At 47.9% G+C, this 21,404-nt stretch overlaps 1 protein-coding gene across 4 annotated transcripts in view; it reads right to left on the bottom strand.

Annotated features, from left to right (window-relative positions):
* The window catches only part of ddx52 (DEAD (Asp-Glu-Ala-Asp) box polypeptide 52), a 35,721-nt gene extending 17,651 nt beyond the window's left edge, over positions 1-18,070 (bottom strand). For 2 of the 4 annotated variants that reach the window (XM_041196530.1, XM_041196532.1), the window contains exons 1-7: positions 17,922-18,070; positions 12,545-12,761; positions 10,457-10,611; positions 10,143-10,328; positions 5,308-5,451; positions 4,277-4,388; positions 2,821-2,893 (exon numbers count right to left, since the gene is read on the bottom strand). In XM_041196530.1, coding sequence (XP_041052464.1) covers positions 2,821-2,893; positions 4,277-4,388; positions 5,308-5,451; positions 10,143-10,328; positions 10,457-10,611; positions 12,545-12,761; positions 17,922-18,014 — 980 coding nt within the window. In that variant the 5' untranslated portion in view covers positions 18,015-18,070. Of the gene's footprint in view, positions 1-2,820; positions 2,894-4,276; positions 4,389-5,307; positions 5,452-10,142; positions 10,329-10,456; positions 10,612-12,544; positions 12,762-14,537; positions 14,707-17,921 lie in introns of those variants that run through there. The other 2 variants (XM_041196531.1, XM_041196533.1) reach the window with 2 other exon arrangements.
* Between the last annotated feature and the right edge of the window lie 3,334 nt (positions 18,071-21,404).

The following is a 21,404-nucleotide window of genomic DNA, read 5'->3' as shown; positions in this document are numbered from 1 at the left end:
TAGGGCTTTCTCTTCAAGTTTGATACTGTCTTTAACTTTTTTAGTTAACACGGACGATGGGCCCTTCCCTTGGAATTTTTCTCTCTCATTGGAATGTATCTATTGTGTATTCTGAAGTATCCCTTTAAATATCTGCCACACAAACTACTGATCTATCCCTTAACCTCATTTACCAGTTCATTTTAGCTAGCTCCGCTTTCACATCCTCACAATTGCCTTTAAGTTTAAACTACTAGTCTTAGGCGCACTTGTCCCTCCCTCAAAATGAATATAAAATTCAATCATGTTACGATCGCTGTTATCTAGGGCTGCTTTCACTATGAGGTTATCAATTAATTCTATCTCATTGCACAACACAAAGTCTAGTATGGCCTGCTCTCTAGCTTGCTCCAGAACATGTTGCTCTAAGAAACTATCCCAAAAACATTCTATGAAGTCCTCATCTACACTACCTTTGCCTATCTGATTTTTCCAGTCTATATGTAGAATGAAATCCCCCGTGATTATTGCCACAGATTTCTGACAAGCGCCCATTATGACTTCCTTTATACTCTGTCCTACTGTGTAGCTACAATTAAGGGGCCTGTACACCAGTCCCACTAGTGACTTCTTACCTTTGTATTTCTCATCTCAACCCAAACCACTTTTACGTTCTGGTTTCCTGAACTTAGATCATCCCTCGCTAATGTCCTAAAACCATCATTAATTAGCAGAGCCACCCTCCAACCTTTTCCAACTTCTTGCCCTTCCTAAATGTCACGTACCCTTCAATATTCAGGTCCCAATCCATGTCACCCTGTAGCCATGTCTCTGTAATGGCTATCAGATCGTACTTATTTATTTCTATTTGTGCTAACAGTATACCTGTTTTGTTTTGAATGTTACATGTGTTTAGATACAGATCCTTTACAAAAATTATAACAAGGCAAAACTAGCACTGGGCAAAATCTGCTGATTTACTCTTAGATTTGTACTCTCCGTCCCATCCTGTCACTGTCTTGTTTATCATTTCCCATATTAGTACCTTTCTCTCTTGCTTCTTCTCTACTCTTTGGTTTACCACATCTTCCCAAGTTTGATTCCTTGCCCCCACTATTTAATTTAAAACCCTCTCTTCCCTAATTATGTGGCTCGCGAGGACACCAGCCCCAGTACAATTCAGGTGTAGACCGTCCCAACGGTACAGATCCCACTTTCCCCAGTACTGGCACCAGTGCCTCACGAAGTGGAACCCATTTCTCCCTCACCAGTCTTTGAGCCACGCATTCATTTTTCTAATCTTATCTGTCCTATGCCAATTTGCATGTGGCTCAGATAATAATCCAGAAATTACTACCTTTGAGGTTCTGCTTCTTAATTTGGTACCTCATACTGACTATGCAGAACCTACCTCGTCCTATGTCATTGGTACCTACATGGACACAGCCACTGGATCCTCACCCTCCCACCACAAGTTCCTCTCCAGCCTTGAGCAAACGTCCTGGGCCCTGGCACCGGGCAGATAACATAACCATCTTGCTCCTTGCTGCAGAGAACAGTGTCAATCCCCCTTCCTATACTATTCCCTACTACCACTACATTCCTTTGTGCTTTCCCACTTTAATGGCTTCGTGCACCACAGTGCCATGGTCAGTCAGCTCGCCTACCCTGCAGCCACCACTCTCATCCAAACATGCAGAAAGAACCTCAAACCTGTTGAACAACTACAGAGGCTGACGCTCCTGCCCTCTGGGTCCCCTTAATTGCTTCAGCGGGGGTCACAGCCTCCTGTCCCTGACCACCTACCAAATCAGAAGGCCCTAAGGGTGTGACCACCTCCTGGTACAGCATCCAGGTTACTCTTGCTCTCCCTGATGTGTTGCAGTGTCAGCAGCACAGCCTCCAGCTCAATGACACTGAGCTGAAGTTTCTCAAGCCACAGACATGCTTACCCTGGAAAACACTGGAATCCAGGAGTTCCCATATGCTGCAGCCATGACACGTCACTTGTCCTGTCATACATGTGCTTTAATGAATTACTTTATTCAATTATTTATTTTATATTTATACATCTTATCACAAATTTCTGTATTATTTTAAACCTTAGGAATGGAATAGACCTTGACCACTTACCAGATACTCACCAGCTAGTTTCATCCCCTGTAGTAGAGCAAGAACCAGTTCCTACAGGATGAAAGTGTTAGAAAAAGCAAAGGAGCTCCTTCCACTCCTCACCGAACAACCTCAGCTCACCAAACTCTCTCACTCCTTTGAGGTCGCACCCAGAATGTCTGAATTTAGATGCTCTAAATACAGGGACTAGCTGAGCCCAGGTACAGCAAGACGAGTTCAAGCTAGTTTCCTTAATTAACTATTTCAGCTGTTGCCAGTTGATTACTTCCATCTCCCTAGATCTCTGGACGAGGCTTAAAATTTAAGCAATACTTGCAGTTAAACACTGCTTGCTGTTAAACAGTACAAGTTTCCTTCCTCGCTTCAAGAGTCGCTGATGACAACTGTAGCACTTCTATTGTCGTTGTAAGTCATGTCAGCATCTCATTACACAAGCAATTAAACTTGGACTCTTCTAATCTGTATGATTCAACTACATTCTGTCTTTACCAAATGAGGAATATCAGAGATTCTTGTTTAAATTATTTCACTCAACAGCAAGATACATAAATCAATTTCACAGTATTCATACGCAGCAACATGTAATAGAATCACTTTCCACCAGATGATCACACTTTGACCCCAAAAGGCATAAACAGACATCAAAGCACTTTATCAACTACAGTTTTCATGTAACACATATTTCTGCAAAAGAGAAAGTATTGATACCTGCTGAGGTCCAGAGCAGGGGGGTCCTGTTTTAACAAATAAATCAGTCTGTTTGGAGTAGTCACCAAAATATCTGAAGACAAAGGAAAAATGTTTCAACTACTATTGTTGTTAAAATCAGGTACTTGAGAAAACTGGGCCAATATAGTTGTTTGGTAGTACAGAACTTGAGCATCACTGAAAAAAAGGAGACATGTCAAAGCTTTTTATCTTGCACTCATCAGGACACTTTGCAAAAATACCAATATAAGGGGAAAACAACAATTAATACTGCTTGAAAAGCGTGCGCTGATTGGTTGGCAAGTGGACTCTGATTGGTGGAGGTGCTGCCATGGAGAATGCACCAACTGATGATGACTGACAGATGGTGACTATTATGCAGTAGCAACAAGAGTGGTATTTGCCACTAACAGGATACTGCTGTCAAGCCAAAAAGACATTCTACCTGTCACACAAATGAGTAATATGGTGCATGAATTTCAGTGCCAGTGTGATGCTAGGTATGTAGGCGGTACCTCTCAAAGACTGGTGGATTGCATCAAACAGCATGTCCTAGCCGCTGTTCACAATGGGCAGGATACAGACTGTACTCAACCAGCCCATGCTTGCAAAACTCAAAACACACTGTCCAACATTAGATGTGATTCTGTGGTTAGACAGCATTTGCTGAATAATCCTCAGTATGCTAAGAATTACGCTGGCAACCAATTTAAGATGGTCAGTCAGGCTCGCTGTGTGGCACATGTGTGTCTTGGAAGCGACATATGTTAATCCACAGGGCCCTCTTCTTTGCAGACAGAAAGAACTTGCACACACATTGCACCTGTTTCAGCTAAACAAAATAAGTGACAGCCATTCATTGACTCAGTCCTCAGAGCAATGCCTTGACCAATCAGGGTCAAGCTGCCTGGCTTCAATTTCAAACAATACTTGGCAGTTTACTGTCAGTCACCAATCAGAGTCCATTTGCCAACCAATCCACACTCCCTTCTCATACAGTATAAATTGTTGTTTTCCCTTTATACTGGTATTCTTGCAAAGTTTCCTGAATAGCGCAAGAGGAAAAGCTTCAACATGTCTCCTTTTTTGGCACTTAGAAATAAAACACCTCAATTTAATACAATATATCCATATATTTTACATTCTTTAGTGTTTCTGCCCACTGCCATTCTTTATCCATCAATTGAGAGTAAAATGTAGACCTCTTCACAGTTACAAGCACCACCTGATCAAGATGGTCAAAGCTGGGTTTTTTTTAGCCAATTTATCCTCTGCATACACACAATCCTCTGTCCGAGCAACCAAGTAAAAACCCCTACACAATATCTGATCAACATTCAAGACTGAGGCTCAAGGAGAACTCAAGGCCAGAGCTCAGTCCTGATGTTAGGCCAATTCCTTCCCAGCCAATTTAAAATTATTTTCTTTTCAGGTGGAAATATACAAAATCACTCACCAAATTTATTTGATGTCTTAGGGCCAAACTTTTTGGCAGCCTCAGCTGCTTTGTTGATCATGTGAATTCTGAACCCAACACCTTCAGAGAGTTTTACTAGTTCCCGATGAGTCTGGAAATAGAGGAACAATCAGGTTGACTCAAGTTCAATCAATATCTGAGAGTTTTGACCAATCATCATGTTTTTCTCCCAGTTTGAAAAATGTCCTGTGAAAGCAGAAAAAATCCAAACAACTCCCTCCATGCATATACAGATTTCAGAAGACAAGGAAATATACATAGAATAACTTGTGTTTACATAGCATCTTAAACATTGTAAAATCTTCCAAGGCACTTCATAGGAACGTTACCAGACCAAAAGCTTGGATAAAGAGACAGGCTTTAACGAGTGTCTTAAAGGAAGAGAGGAAAGAAGACAGGCAGGGCCATTTATGGAGGAATTAAATAGCGTAGGGCCCAGATAGCTGAAGGCACAACCACCAAAGGTGTGGTAGTGAAATCTGGCAGCACACAGAATTTGAGGGAAGCAGAGGATTGTTAGAGGTTACAGAGGTAAGGAAGGGGACAAGGCCATGGAGGAATGTGAAACACAAAGATAGGAATTTTAAATTTGAGCTGTTCTCAACTTTTACAAAAAAGTAGAATTAACTTTCAAAACACTTATGCTGTTCTGGTTGCTGAGAGTGCAGACAAATAGACTTAATGCAGCCAATTTCTAAACTGATGCTCCTGCAATTGCAAAGACAGTACAGCACCAACAAAATAATACAAGTGGTAACACTGAGAAAATCAATGCAATGCCTCAGAAGCTATACTCTCCTACATTACAAGCATGTCTAACAAGAGCACAACTCATTCATTGAATGTATTCTGATGCTGGCGCAGGCTCAATGCTGTTAAAGCCAGCTTTTTGTCAACTGTCTCAGACAAGCTAATATGTTCAAAATGAAGTATTGCTTAAGTTTAAAAAAAAAATCATCAGCAACTTTCAGCAACGAACAGGCTTGCTGTTTAATAGTAACAAAACATACCTGGCTGGCAAGCTCACGAGTAGGAGATAATATCAGTGCCCTGAAACCCTTGTTCATTGGCTGTTTTAGGCAAGTCAAAAGTGGAATGCAAAAAGCCAATGTCTTTCCTGATCCAGTTGGGGCACAGGCCAGGATTTCACGATTCTGTGAAGGGTACATAAAAAAAAGTTTGAAGTTAACTCTGACATAACGGTATGTATTTAAAGCAAAGGTCATTAGGATATTATAGCTCTTGAGAAATGCCTCATGTTCACTTCCTTTAATGGTCACAATGCTCATCCATAAGTCCTCATAATACAAAAATCAGCATGCATAATTATTTCCACAGCATGAATGAATTTTCAATTCAATGCCCAGAATGTGAATGATGTGCCTTTCCCAAAACTTTCACTGTTAACACAGTTTATTCTGGTCACACAGGCAAGTGATAACCCACTTGACATCTGCCTACACCATCAGAGTGGTCATTCTGAAAGTCATTGGCAGCGATATCTAACACTCCCTCTATTTTTTTTGCTGCATGAAGCCTATTCATTTAAGTGCACAAGCTCTTTAAATTTCTTCTGTGCAGCTCCCTAGGTGATAACTTATGGGGCTGACTTTTACATGGGCCACATAGGTTCTTCTGGGTTGTTATGCAGCTGTACAACTTAAGAGGCGCATTGACGATGTCCCAACCTTCTTAAGGAAATATATTCCGATTTCCTAAACCCCTTTTCTTACTCAGCCCAGCTGAGAATTTACACTGAAGGTGCAAACCCAAACAGCAAAACCTGCTAGTGAACCAATGTACTTCACCATGGGGTCAGTCAATAAAAAGCAAACTTCTGAGAATTTACTGTTGCGGTATAAAGTTAGAGAAGTTGCTGTTTAATAAAATTCAATGGCAACAGCCCTGTAGTAACTTGACCATGCAGCCAGTATTCAAACTGATAATACCATAACAATGAAGCTCCAGGCATTTCCAACACAGGTGAATGGCAATCAGGAATAGGAATTCACCACTCAAGTCTAGTCCATGGACACTGGGAAGGGATTTCTATTGTCTGTTATTCTTGCCAACATAACTTTATTAGCATAGGTTTGGGATAAAAAGGAGGAAAAAAACTTGCATCTTTATAGCATTTTTCATGACCACCAGACATTTCAAAGTGCTCTACAGCCAATGAAGTACTTTTTGAAGTGGAGTCACTGTTGTAATATGGGAAACATGGCGTGCAATCTGCGCACAGCAAACTCCCACAAGCATCAATATGATAATGACCAGTTAATCAATTTAATGATGCTAGGTGAGGGATAAATATTGGCCAAGACATCAGGGATAACTCCCCTGCTTTTCTTTGAAATTGTGCCATAAGGTCTTCTACATCAACTCCAGCAGACAGATGGGGCTTTGGATCAACGGCTCATCCAAAAGATGGCATCTCAGACAGAACAGCATTTTCTCAGTACTGCACTGGAATGTCAGCCTTGATTTTTGTACTCAAGCCCTGGAATGGGAGTTGAACCTGGAACCTCATGACTCTCTTCTGAGAGTCACAGTGCAGAAGAGGCCCTTCGGCCCATTGAGTCTGCACCGACACGTGAGAAACACCTGACCTATCTACCTAACCCCATTTACCAACACTTGGCCCATAGCCTTGAATGTTATGACATGCCAAGTGCTCGTCCAGGTACTTATTAAAAGATGTGAGGCAACCTGCCTCCACCACCCTCCCAGGCAGCACATACCAGACTATCACCACTCTCTGGGTAAAGAAGTATTTCCTCATATCCCCCCTAAACCTCCTGCCCCTCACATTGAACTTATGTCCCCTTGTGACTGACCCTTCAACTAAAGGGGACAGCCGCTCCCTATCCGCCCTGTCCATGCCCCTCAATCTTGTGCACCTCGATCAGGTCGCCCCTCAGTCTTCTCTGCTCCAAAGCAAACAACCCAAGACTATCCAACCTCTCTTCGTAAATTAAATGTTTCATCCCAGGCAACATCCTGGTGAATCTCCTCCAGTGCAATCACATCCTTCCTATAATTTGGTGACCAGAACTGCACACAGTACTCCAACCAAGGTTCTATACAACTCCAACATGATACCCCCACTTTTGTAATCTATGCCTCGATTGATAAAGGCAAGTGTCCCATATGCCTTTTTCACCACTCATAAGACCATAAGACATAGAAGCAGAAATTAGGCTATTCGACCCATCAAGTCTGCTCCGCCATTCAATCATGGCTGATAAGTTTCTCAACCCCATTCTCCTGCCTTCTCCCCGTAATCTTTGATCCCCTTACCAATCAAGAACCTATCTATCTCGGTCTTAAATACACTCAATGACCTGGCCTCCACAGCCTTCTCTGGCAAAGAATTCCATAGATTTACCACTCTCTGGCTAAAGAAGTTTCTCCTCATCTCTGTTCTAAAAGGTCTTCCCTTTACTCTGAGGCTGTGCCCTCAGGTCCTAGTCTCTCCTACTAATGGAAACATCTTCCCCACTTCCACTCTATACAGGCCTTTCAGTATTCTGTAACTTTCAATGAGATCCCCCCTCACCCTTTTAAACTCCATCGAGTATAGACCCAGAGTCCTCAAACTTTCCTCATTTGTTATGCCTTTCATTCCTGGGATCGTTCTCGTGAACCTCCTCTGGACCCTCTCCAGGGCCAGAACATCTTTCCTGAGATACGGGGCCCAAAATTGCTCTCAATATTCTAAATGTGGTCTGACCAGAGCCTTATAAAGCCTCTGCAGCACATCCCCGCTTTTATATTCTAGTCCTCTTGAAATAAATGCCAATATTGCATTTGCCTTCCTAACTACTGGCTCAACCTGCAAGTTAACCTTAAGAGAATCCTGGACTAGGACTCCCAAGTCCCTTTGAATTCCAGATTTCTGAATTCTCTCCCCATTTAGAAAATAGTCTATGCCTCTATTCTTCCTACCAAAGTGCATGACCTCACACTTGCCCACGTTATGTTCCATCTGCCATTTCTTTGCCCATTCTCCTAACTTGTCCAAATCCTTCTGCAGCCTCCCCAATACTACCTGTCCCTCCACCTATCTTTGTATCATCTGCAAACTTAGCCAGGATGCCCTCAGTTCCTTCACCTAGATCATTAAGGTATAAAGTGAAAAGTTGTGGTCCCAACACTGACCCCTGCGGAACTCCACTAGTCACCGGTCACCATCCTGAGAAGGACCCCCTTATCCCCACTCTCTGCCTCCTGCCAGAAAGCCAATCTTCTATCCATGATAGTACCTTGCCTCTAACACCATGGGCTCTTATCTTACTGAGCAGCCTCCTGTGCGGCACCTTGTCAAAGGCCTTCTGGAAGTCCAAGTAGATAACATCCATTGGTTCTCCTTTGTCTAACCTACTCGTTACCTCCTCAAAGAATTCTAACAGATTTGTCAGGCATGACCTCCCCTTGATGAAACCATGCTGACTTTGCCCGATTTTACCATGCACTTCCAAGTATTCTGAAATCTCATCCTTAATAAAGGACTCTAAAATCTTACCAACGACCGAGGTCAGGCTAATCGTCCTGTAATTTCCCGTCTTTTGCCTCACTCCCTTCTTAAACAGGTGGGTTACATTAGCGATTTTCCATTCCTCTGGGACCCTCCCTGACTCGAGTGATTCCTGAAAGATCACCACTAACGCCTCCACTATCTCTTCAGCTATCTGGGGTGTAATCCATCTGGTCCAGGTTATTTATCCACCTTCAGACCTTTCAGTTTTCCTAGCACCTTCTCCTTGGTAATGGCCACCATACTCACCTCTGCCCTCTTGAACTTTGGGGATGGTAATCATGTCTTCCACCGTGAAGGCTGACGCAAAGTACCTATTCAGTTCCTCCACCCCACTAACATGCCCCACCACTTTCAGAGATCTATGGGCACACACGCCAAGGTCCCTTTTTTCCTCAGAACTTCCTAGTGTCATGCCATTCATTGAATGCTTCCTTGCCAAATTACTCCTTCCAAAGTGTATCACCTCACACTTTTCAGGGTGAAATTCCATCTGCCACTTATCTGCCTATTTGACCATCCCATCTATATCTTCCTGTAGCCCAAGACACTCATCCTCACTGTTAACCACCCAGCCAATCTTTGTGTCATCTGCAAACTTACTAGTCCTATCCTCCACATAGTCATCTATGTTTATATAAATGACGAATAATAGGGGACCCAGCACAGTTCCCTGTGATATGCCACTGGACACTGGCTTCCAGTCACCAAAACATCCTGATGTCATCACCCTCTGTCTCCTACAACTAAGCCAATTATGAATCCACCTTATCAAATTACCCTTATCCCATGTGCATTTGCCTTCTTTATAAGTCTCCCATGTGGGACCTTGTCAAAGGTTTTGCTGAAATCCATATAAACTGCATCAATTGTACTACCCTCATCTACAGACCTGGTCACCTCCTCAAAAAATTCAATCAGATTTGTTAGGCATGACCTCCTTCTGACAAAGCCATGCTGACTATCCCTGATCAAACCTTGCCTCTCCAAGTGGAGATAGATTCTCTCCTTCAGAATTTTCTCCAATAGTTTCCCCTATCACTGACGTGAGACTCACTGGCCTGTAGTTCCCTGGCTTATCTCTACAACCCTTCTCAAATAGCGGAACCACATTGGCTGTTCTCCAGTCCTCTGGCACCTCTCCCGTGACTAGAGATGAATTAAAAATTTGGGCTCAGGGGCAAGAGTGCTACCGACTGAGCCACAGCTAACAATCCGACAACTGCCTAGTCTGCACGGTTCAGTATTAACGTGCCACAGGGCCCAAATTTAGCATCTATCTTAACAAGTCAACTGAAAAATACTTACATGTAGCATGATGGGTATGGCTTGCATCTGTATAGGGGTGGGTATTTGGAACCCAGCTTCCTGTATGTGCTGGATAATTTTTGGGTGCACCTTATATTCTTGTAGGAGCTGCTCAAAGGTAGCAACTGGTTCAGGAATATCAGTTCCATCCACGTAAATCCGATGCTTACGTCGGAACTTATTTATCTTGGAAAGAAGAAAGGAATTTTAATTCCACATAGGCAAATGCTAAAGTGGAACTTTTAAATTGATTTTCCCCCAGAAGAGTTTGCAGTAAGTAGGTTTATTTTTTAAGATTTGGTCTAAATACAAACCTTTTCTCGTTGTTGATGTTCCAGTTTCTCAGCACTGGGTTCTGTGCCCCTACTGACAGTATTACTCTTGATCTTCCTTTCCAGCGAGGACATCAACATTATGCCATCTTCATCTTTGGTGTTGGCAAAAATGTCACATACTGTTTCCAGTTCTGCTGATGGTGGTATGGGGAAAGAGAAATTAGGAACATATTTATTGCCAAATATCAGTAAAGGCCCATAGTATAGGATATAATCTGGGTTGAAAAGAGATGAATCACATTCGGAAGTTGTAACAAGCAAACTCTTAACCTTTCCCTCTATCACCAAAGTAATCATGTGGATTCAGTTCTATTTTATTATACATTTACAATATTCTCCTGTTTCCATGGGTGAACAGTTCATTGGGCAAAATACTCCAAAATCACTGTCAACACTAAAAATAATTCAGACTCTGCTGATCTAATTCTTTGTACTCATGTCAAGTAATGAAGCCTGCCCTTGTCAACAGTACTACCAAGTTCAGTAAGCAGCTAATTGGGAATCATGTGGTCTGCCACTGAGTCTTATGTGGGAGTATTGACATACTGATTTTTGAAATATTTCCCAAGGGTGTACACCATGTTCAAACAACAACAAGTGCCTCTGAGTTGTGGGATGCGGGTTTAATCTCTGGCTTCATTAGATTCCTAATGTTAGCACAATTGCCAGCAGCTCAGGAAACTTGAGACAAGGTGGAACCGAATGCTCTAGGATTTAATATGCTCTGGGGACAGGAGTTCAAATCCCACCATGGCAGCTGGTGGAACCAGAATTCAATTAATTAATCCGGAGTATAAAGCTAGTCTCTGTGACGGTGGCCATGGAACCACCACTGATTGCCTTTATGAAAAACATCTGGTTCACTAATGTCCTTTCAGGAAGGAAATTTACCATCCTTACCTGTTCAGGCCTACCTGTGACTCTAGATCCACAGCAAAATGGTTGACTAAGTGCCCTCTGAAATAGCGTGGCAAGCTACTCAGTTCAAAGGCAATTAGGGAGGGCAACAAATGTTGGCCTGGTCAACACCACCCACATCCCATGAAAGAATGAAGAAAAAAAAGGCCATCCTAGCTACTGTATGAGCAACAGCCTTGGAGGAGGTTCAAAAGGCTAGCTGCCTTCTCGTGCACCAGCCTGGCAAGGGTCTACTGAAGAGAAACTAAAGGAAATTAAAAGTGGACAACCTAACAAGCGATTGGTTTAAAAAAACTGTAAATGCTTTTTAAAAAAATAAATGCATGTGTACAAAGTTTTGTTATTTTTAAAAAGGGAAAATGTTATCAGTCACAAGCTGCTGTGTACAAAATTTGCATTAAAATCTTTATAAATGTAGTGGCAGGTGGCAGAGCAGGGAAGTGCACCTCTTGTTGTGGCACTGAAGTACAAAATTCCTCTTTGATGCTGAATTAACTTATTATAACCACAACTATGGCAAAGGGTCTACAAATGGCTTCAGTGCTTCCTACTAGGGAGGGGAAAGCAACATCAGTCAAGATTCCTGATCACCACTAAAAATCATGCATGCATAGACATTAAAGAAGGATTAGGACTAGGTTGAGGTGTGTTGCCCAAAAGTCAAATAACTTATTGACCTGGTCATGGCTCAAACATAGAGAACAGCCACTTCAGCAAAACACCAGATTGTGTCCTTTTATGTGAGAAGGGACCAAAACAATTATGGAGGGGTTGGGTCTGAGGAGGGGAAAGTGTTTGATTCATCTCATTATTCTTCTATTATTACTGTGTGTAAACCATTAAATCAATGACATGTTAAAAATGATCATCACTGCACAAGAATGGCCATGTCACTTTCTGGAGAGAAGGGAAGAAATCATTCACTCCAAAAACAAAAATGACTGCACCTCAGATTTAGAAATCAGAATTACCAACTTCGTAATTGCTCTGCTGCTTCAGCAAGCTGGGTTTTCCTCAGTTAACCTGCAAGATCTCTAATTTTTTTTCCAATTCCGAGGAAAGGTCATTGAGCTGAAACACTAACACAGTTTCTCTCTCCTCGGATGCTGCCTGATCGGAGTAATTTCTATTTTTCTCAGTTTACTGTACCTTTGTTCCTTTTCCTCTTTTCTGATCCACCTGTCTCAAGTCTTCTTTTTCTGAGGGATGTAGATATGCCATCTTCACACTCTGTGGCAGAATCCTCTTCCACCCCATCGGTTTTCAAGGTGCTGACCACTGATTTGCAGCTTTTCGCGTGCTGACTGTTAAAAAAGTCGAGGTCAGGGGCGTTCCCACTTAAGATGGCATTGCTTGAATTTGTTATCTGGAATTAAATGACCATTACCTACATGAATATAAGATTTAAGGTGTGTACAATTTTACAGCGTAGGTCAAAGTGTATTGTAAGACATCACCGAAAGATTCAAACATCAAACTAAATCATTGGCTTAAACCAAATTAGTTTATTGATCCTTCTAGAACCACAAAGTAACACTATATCTTTGAACCAGAGCCCAGCCGACATTAATCCACTCAAACCATACAGGGGAGGGGTTTATAGGGGTAATTTTATTCAGATTTGCCCTCTCAGCAACAGATATTGGAGTAGGCTGTGATTCCACAACTTTTAATTGTTCCTCTTTAAAACTAAGAGCACTTTGCCTGTCAATATGATCTAAGCAGTATTAGCTTGAGGCAGGTGCAAAAGCAGAGACCTGAGGGTCGATATTCACAAATATTTGAAGATGGCAGGACAAGATAAGAAGAAACCCATGAAAGGCTTTGGGATGCTTGGTTTTGTAAATAGGAACATTGAATTTAAAAAAAAGGAAGTCCTTCTAAAACCATTACAAATTAGGCCTCAGCTGGATGAAGTGCGCAAATTTGGCACAATACTTTGGGCAACATTTCCCCCCCATTGTGGGGGGGGGGGGGAAAGAGAGAAGAGAAGTGCGGGAGTGGGCACGCTTCCGATTGGCGCCCCTGATTGGGGGGGCGTGCCGCCATTTTACGTGGGCCCGCCCAGCATGACGTGCACCAGGGAGTGCTTTGTGCTCCCTGTGCGTGCCGGGTGAGGGGGGTGGGGGGAGATTCCCTCAGCCTGGAGTGCGTGCTTTTGTGCGCTGCCTCAGGGAGATCGGCACTGATTTAAAATTTTCAATAAAAATTAGAAAAAAAATTTCCCTGCCCCGCTCCCTCATGTGACGCTGTCGCATCAGCTGGGAAATGTCCAGAACTTTAATTGTAAAATAGTCTGCATTTTTAAAATCACTCATAAAACCTCATCCCGCCAGTGGATGAGGTTTCATGTTTTGTCACAAGCCCGCCTGGGCTCCCAGCCTGCCCGCCAGCCTTAAGGTTGGACGGGCAGGTCCATTAATGAGTTCAACTGGTTTTTTTTAATGGCCTTAATAGGCTATTGACAGGTCAGCGGGCACGCATCCGAGGGGTGATGTCGGGCTCCCGCTCGCCGACCAGAAGATGCTGGCCTTTGAGAAGGATGTCAAGGCCTTGGAAAGGGTACAGAAATTTACTAGGGTGATACCAGAGATGAGGGAGATTGGAGAAGTTAAGATTGCTCTCCTTGGAGCAGAGACATTTAAGGAGCAACCTAATAAAATATTCAAAATTGCGAGGGGTTCTGATAGATCAGGTGGGGAGAAACTGTTTCTACTGGTAAGTGGATTAGAGGTCATAGCTTTAAAGCATTAGAGGAGAAATTAAGACTTTTCTCCACCCCCGACCCCTCACCATACAATGTTGGTGAGATCTGGAACACGATATCTGAAAAACTGGTGGAATCAAATTCCACAGGAACTTTCAAAAGGCAACTGGAAATTTAATTGAGGGCTCATTTACAGGGCTAACGGGGTTAAGATGGGGGTCTGGGACTAAATTGAACCAGATCTTTCAAAAGCCAGCGCTGGCCTGACAGAGGCTGCATGCCTACTCCCTCCATGCTGCAAGATTCTCTGCTCCTAAGTGTTGACTTGGGGCTTCACAACTGTGAGCCCACAGCAGATGGCATGGGGTCAGCCTCATGGTGGGCACAGAGCATGCACGCACACACAAGCAATTGGGTTTTAGATCAGATCCTCACCCAGGTCCAATACTTTCACAATGCTTCCCAACAGCTTGCACGAAATTGCTGTCAGGCTCCCAGTGGCACCAGGGGTGGTCCTGGTCCAGTTTGTGCCAAGGGGCAGCGTTTCTCTTCTCTGCCCCAGGGCAAACAGGCCCAGAGTTTCCACTGAATGTTTGAACCGAAGAAGAGGATCCTGCTGAGCAGATCAGACAAAGCCCCAGGTAGACAGCCCTCCCTACCTACCCCCCACCCCCTCCCTACCGACCCCCTCCCCCCTCTACCTACCCCGCTCCACCTACCCTCTCCCCCTCTACCTACCTCCTCCCCCTCTACCTACTTCCTCCCCCTCTACCTACTTCCTCCCCCTCTACCTACTTCCTCCCCCTCTACCTACTTCCTCCCCCTCTACCTACCCCCCTGCCTACCCCCTCCCCCCTCTACCTAGCCCCTCCCCTCCCCCCTCTACCAAGCCCCTCCTCACCCCCCCCTCTACCTAGCCCCTCCTCACCCCCCCCCTACCTAGCCCCTCCTCACCCCCCCTCTACCTAGCCCCTCCCCCTCTACCTAGCCCCTCCTCACCCCCCCTCTACCTAGCCCCTCCCCCTCTACCTAGCCCCTCCTCACCCCCCTCTACCTAGCCCCTCCTCACCCCCCTCTACCTAGCCCCTCCTCACCCCCCCTCTACCTAACCCCTCCCCCCCTACCTAGCCCCTCCTCACCCTCCCCTCTACCTAGCCCCTCCTCACCCCCCCTCTACCTAGCCCCTCCCCCCCTCTACCTACCCCCTCCCCACCCCCCTTCTACCTACCCCCGCCCCACCCCCCTTCTACCTACCCCCGCCCCACACCCCCTCTACCTACCCCCGCCCCACACCCCCTCTACCTACCCCCTTCCCTCCACCTATCCCCCCGCCTACCCCCTCCCCCCCTCTACCTACCCCCTCCCCTCCCCCCCTCTACCTACCCCCTCCCCTCCCCCCCTCTACCTACCCCCTCCCCTCCCCCCCTCTACCTACCCCCTCCCCTCCCCCCCTCTACCTACCCCCTCTCCTCCCCCCCTCTACCTACCCCCTCCCCTCCCCCCCTCTACCTACCCCCTCCCCTCCCCCCCTCTACCTACCCCCTCCCCCCCCTCTACCTACCCCCTCCCCTCCCCCCCTCTACCTACCCCCTCCCCTCCCCCTCTCCAACTACCCCCTCCCCTCCCCCTCTCTACCTACCCCCTCCCCTCCCCCTCTCTACCTACCCCCTCCCCTCCCCCTCTCTACCTACCCCCTCCCCTCCCCCTCTCTAACTACCCCCTCCCCTCCCCCTCTCTAACTACCCCCCCTCCCCCTCTCTAACTACCACCCCCTCCCCCTCTCTACCTACCCCCTCCCCTCCCCCTCTCTACCTACCCCCTCCCCTCCCCCTCCCTCCCCCTCTCTACCTACCCCCTCCCCTCCCCCTCTCTACCTACCCCCTCCACCTACCCCCTCCCCTCCCCCTCTCTACCTACCCCCTCCCCTCCCCCCTCTCCTCCCCCTCTCTACCTACCCCCTCCCCTCCCCCCTCCCCTCCCACCGTCTACCTACCCCCTCCCCTCCCCCCGTCTACCTACCCCCTCCCCTCCCCCCGTCTACCTACCCCCTCCCCTCCCCCCGTCTACCTACCCCCTCCCCTCCCCCCGTCTACCTACCCCCTCCCCTCCCCCCGTCTACCTACCCCCTCCCCTCCCCCGTCTACCTACCCCTCCCCCGTCCACCTAACCCCTCCCCTCCCTCCCACTACCCCCTCCCGCCTACCTATCCCCCACCTACCCCCTCCCCCGCTACCTATCCCCTCCGCCCCAACCGCCTACACCTACCCCCCTCCACCTACCCCCCTCCACCTACCCCCCTCCACCTACCCCCCTCCACCTACCCACTACCCTCCCCCCCTCCACCTACCCACTACCCTCCCCCCCTCCACCTACCCACTACCCTCCCCCCCTCCACCTACCCACTACCCTCCCCCCCTCCACCTACCCCACCCCTACTCCACCTACACACTCCCCTCTCCTCTGCCTACCCCCTCTACCTACCCCCTCCCCTCTACCTACCCCCTCCCCTGCCCCCTCCCCTCTACCTACCCCCTCCCCTCTACCTACCCCCTCCCCAGCCCCCCTCCCCTCTACCTACCCCCTCCCCACTACCTACCCCCTCCCCAGCCCCCCTCCCCTCTACCTACCCCCTCCCCAGCCCCCCTCCCCTCTACCTACCCCCTCCCCAGCCCCCCTCCCCTCTACCTACCCCCTCCCCAGCCCCCCTCCCCTCTACCTACCCCCTCCCCAGCCCCCCTCCCCTCTACCTACCCCCTCCCCTGCCCCCTCCCCTCTACCTACCCCCTCCCCTCTACCTACCCCCTCCCCTCTACCTACCCCCTCCCCTCTACCTACCCCCTCCCCAGCCCCCCTCCCCTGCCCCCTCCCCTCTACCTACCCCCTCCCCAGCCCCCCTCCCCTCTACCTACCCCCTCCCCAGCCCCCCTCCCCTCTACCTACCCCCTCCCCAGCCCCCCTCCCCTCTACCTACCCCCTCCCCTGCCCCCTCCCCTCTACCTACCCCCTCCCCAGCCCCCCCTCCCCTCTACCTACCCCCTCCCCAGCCCCCCTCCCCTCTACCTACCCCCTCCCCTGCCCCCTCCCCTCTACCTACCCCCCTCCCCAGCCCCCCTCCCCTCTACCTACCCCCTCCCCAGCCCCCCTCCCCTCTACCTACCCCCTCCCCAGCCCCCCTCCCCTCTACCTACCCCCCTCCCCTGCCCCCTCCCCTCTACCTACCCCCTCCCCTGCCCCCTCCCCTCTACCTACCCCCTCCCCTGCCCCCTCCCCTCTACCTACCCCCTCCCCAGCCCCCCTCCCCTCTACCTACCCCCTCCCCTGCCCCCTCCCCTCTACCTACCCCCTCCCCAGCCCCCCTCCCCTCTACCTACCCCCTCCCCAGCCCCCCTCCCCTCTACCTACCCCCTCCCCAGGCCCCCTCCCCTCTACCTACCCCCTCCCCAGCCCCCCTCCCCTCTACCTACCCCCTCCCCAGCCCCCCTCCCCTCTACCTACCCCCCTCCCCAGGCCCCCTCCCCTCTACCTACCCCCTCCCCAGCCCCCCTCCCCTCTACCTACCCCCTCCCCTGCCCCTCTCCCCTCTACCTACCCCCTCCCCAGGCCCCCTCCCCTCTACCTACCCCCTCCCCAGGCCCCCTCCCCTCTACCTACCCCCTCCCCTGCCCCCCTCCCCGTTTGGAGTTGATCCTCTTCCCCTTTAAGCTCGGGTTGCTGGTCTGCAGCCTGCGGCCTAGCGCCTCAGCCTCCAACTAGCGGTGAAGCCGCCAAACCAGTAACCCGGGGTCGGGCTGGAAGTTGCCCTCGGCCCCCGTTCCTCACCCGCAGCCTCTCGGCGTCCCGCCCGAACCGCTTCCAGTCGAAGCGGGCGCCAGCGCCCAGCGCACGGAACAAATCGAGCGGCTCCATCGCCATGGAGAGGAGGCCGGAGCACCGAGAGATCGATAGACAGGCCGGCCGAGCGACTACTCGGCGATCGTTATCACCCCTGCTGGGTCTGGAATTAAAGTGACAGTGCACCCCACCTGGGTTTGGAATTAAAGTGACAGTGCACCCCACCTGGGTTTGGAATTAAAGTGACAGTGCACCCCACCTGGGTTTGGAATTAAAGTGACAGTGCACCCCACCCGACTCTGGAATTAAAGTGACAGTGCACCCCGCCAGGGTCTGGAATTAAAGTGACAGTGCACCCCACCTGGGTTTGGAATTAAAGTGACAGTGCACCCCACCTGGGTTTGGAATTAAAGTGACAGTGCACCCCACCTGGGTTTGGAATTAAAGTGACAGTGCACCCCACCTGGGTTTGGAATTAAAGTGACAGTGCACCCCACCCGACTCTGGAATTAAAGTGACAGTGCACCCCGCCAGGGTCTGGAATTAAAGTGACAGTGCACCCCACCTGGGTTTGGAATTAAAGTGACAGTGCACCCCACCCGACTCTGGAATTAAAGTGACAGTGCACCCCGCCAGGGTCTGGAATTAAAGTGACAGTGCACCCCTCCTGGGTCTGGAATTAAAGTGACAGTGCACCCTGCCGGGTTTGGAATTAAAGTGACAGTGCACCCCACCCTGGCCTGGAATTAAAGTGACAGTGCACCCCACCCTGGTCTGGAATTAAAGTGACAGTGCACCCTACCCTGGTCTGCAATTAAAGTGATAGCATTCCCCTCCCTCCCCAACCCGGGTCTGAAAGTAACAGTGCAACCCACCCGGGTGTGGAATTAAAAACAGGATAGAAAATAGGATCAAAGGGGGCATAAAAAAGGGGATAAAACCATGGATAAATGAATAAAAATAAGTGGATGAAAAATAAAAATGAATGTAGAAAAAAGGGGATTAAAAGAGGGGGTGAGGATGGAGCAGAGAGTTCATGGTCTGAAGTTGTTGAACACAATGTAAAGTCCAAAAGGCTGTAAGGTGCCTAATCGGAAGATGAGGTGCTGTTCCTCCAGTTTGCATTGGGCTTCACTGGAACAACACAGCAGGCCAGGGACAGAAATGTGGGCATGAGAGCAGGATGGTGTGTTGAAATGGCAAGCGACAGGAAGGTCTGGGTCATGCTGCAGGTAGACTGGAAGTGTTCTGCAAAGCGGTCACCCACAGTATTAACTGTGCCCCATTAGCCATCTTGTCCCTTAAGTCACAAGGTTTCATGTTCAAGTCCCTGCACTTCAGGCCCTAAGAACAAAAATCTACACTGATACTCCAGTGCAGTGCTGTACTAAGGTACAGTGTTGGAGGTACTGCCTTTCAGATGAGATGTTAATCTAAAACCCTTTACCCTTGCTCAGGTGGTTGTAAAAGAGCCCATGGCATTATTTCAAAGAGCACAGGAGTTAATGCAGGGTTCCTGGCCGATATTTATTCCTTAAACAAAAACAGATTATCATATTGCTCTTTACTGGAATTTGTTGAATGCAAATGGACCACTGACTTTCCTAAATTACAATAGTGACTACACTTCAAAATTGCTTCATTGGCTGTAAAGTGATTTGAGATGTCTGATGGTCATGAAAGCCGCTATATAAGTGCAAGACTTTCTTTAATACAATTTGGCCCACACATCTACCCATTAAACTTTTGCAAGATAGCAGGGGTGCTGATGTTCTTGAAATTAATTGAAAATCGTTGTTGCGTACCCACTGTTTTCAAAGCTGGTTATTGAAACAATGTTGGCTCAGAACTTCTGACCTCGGTGTGTCATATCCAGGAGGTATCACAGAAGCCCCCACTCAAGGACTGCACGGCAATTGCCCAGCAAGTTTAAACTTCCAGTGACCAATTACCCTGCACTGGGAACAATTTGATACTCCAATTTAAATTGGAGACTTCAGATGGTTCTGATTCTCTTAGCAGAATATTTACCAAGGAAAAGTTAGAAGGACTAAAACCACTTCTAACTCCTGGCTAACATACTACTGACACCAGCCACCCCCTTAGACGTCTAGACCCCCACCCTCCATCCATATCCCTGACTGCCCCCATCCCCTGACCACCCTCCCAACCACCCAACAACACCCTAATTACCCTCCCTACCCGCCAACCAAACCCTCAACCCCCGTCTACCCTCCCCACCGACTACCCAGCTGACCTCCCCTGACCACCCGACCACCCAACACCCCTCGCCCTGACCACCCAACTCCCCCATGACCACCTGACACCTCCTCCCCCTGACCACCCGACCACAATCACCCTGCTCCGACTGTGATTGTCACTCCACAGAAGCTCTGGTCCAATGATGATTGAGCACAGCCTCAGCCCCCCAGTACTAGTTCCCTCCAAGTAACAAATTATAGGGTCACCTAATTGGGAGGACAGCCAATACATGTTCAGATTTTTAAAAACATTAACTATAGGAAGATATTTTTTACATGCGCACTCATTGAGAAAACCATTGCAAGTTGTCATCCCAGAATATTGCTCCAATTTTTTTTTCATAAACAAACATTCCCTTTTACATCACAACTCTCTCCCCACCTTCCATGACCCACCCCACCCTCACCAGCCTCCTGTCCCCTCCCCACACACTCATCTCAAGGACTTGCCTTCTAGCAAGGATATAGTGTGCAGAGGCTGTTTGGCTTTCTATTACCATGAAATTGCCCATTTCTTTGTGGTTGAGGCTTTAGATTAAGATTCGATAGACTTTTCAACCAATTTTGCCCCCACCTGTTGCCCAGCATCTAATAAGACTCATTGGATATCGACCAGGAAAAGGGGCTCGGATCAGTTTTCTCCACCTGATCTCAAAGGCATTGATTGAAGCAGTTGTGACACCTGTATGGTCACCTCACCAGGGATCAGCTAACTCAGCATCGACAACTAACGTGTTCATGTCCTGCAATAGCTGGTGATAGTTTGCTATTATCCCGTTATAATCCTTGCAAAAGATAACTAAATGTCATAAACTCATTTTGTCCTGAACACTGACCCAACGAAATTAAAGACCAAGAGAACACTGGCAAATAACTGGCTCCTGTCAATCCATTGTTGCATGTACTTCTAAGTCACAAGAGGGCAGTAAATATCTACCGTGATATCTCGACAGTCTGTTTGCAAGGCTGAGGTTTTAACCTGTAGATCAGTCATAAAATCAATCTCCCTGTTTCTTGCTTTGTTCCCTGCTTTTGATATTGGCTGTCCACCCACTCACTTCCCCTCCCAGTTTCACTCCAAACAATACAGATGTTAATATGCAGACTAGCCCCATCCAACAACCCCCCAACTACCCTCTCTACCCCCTCAACTACACCCTCAAACTCCAGCTACACTCCTGCCCCCACCCTGACTACCCACCCGACCCAC

Source organism: Carcharodon carcharias, chromosome 10 (assembly GCF_017639515.1).
Source record: "Carcharodon carcharias isolate sCarCar2 chromosome 10, sCarCar2.pri, whole genome shotgun sequence".
In the NCBI taxonomy this organism is placed as follows: Eukaryota; Metazoa; Chordata; class Chondrichthyes; order Lamniformes; family Lamnidae; genus Carcharodon; species Carcharodon carcharias.
The sequence above is the reverse complement of the archived record's forward strand: the minus strand, read 5'-3'. Positions and strand labels throughout refer to the sequence as shown.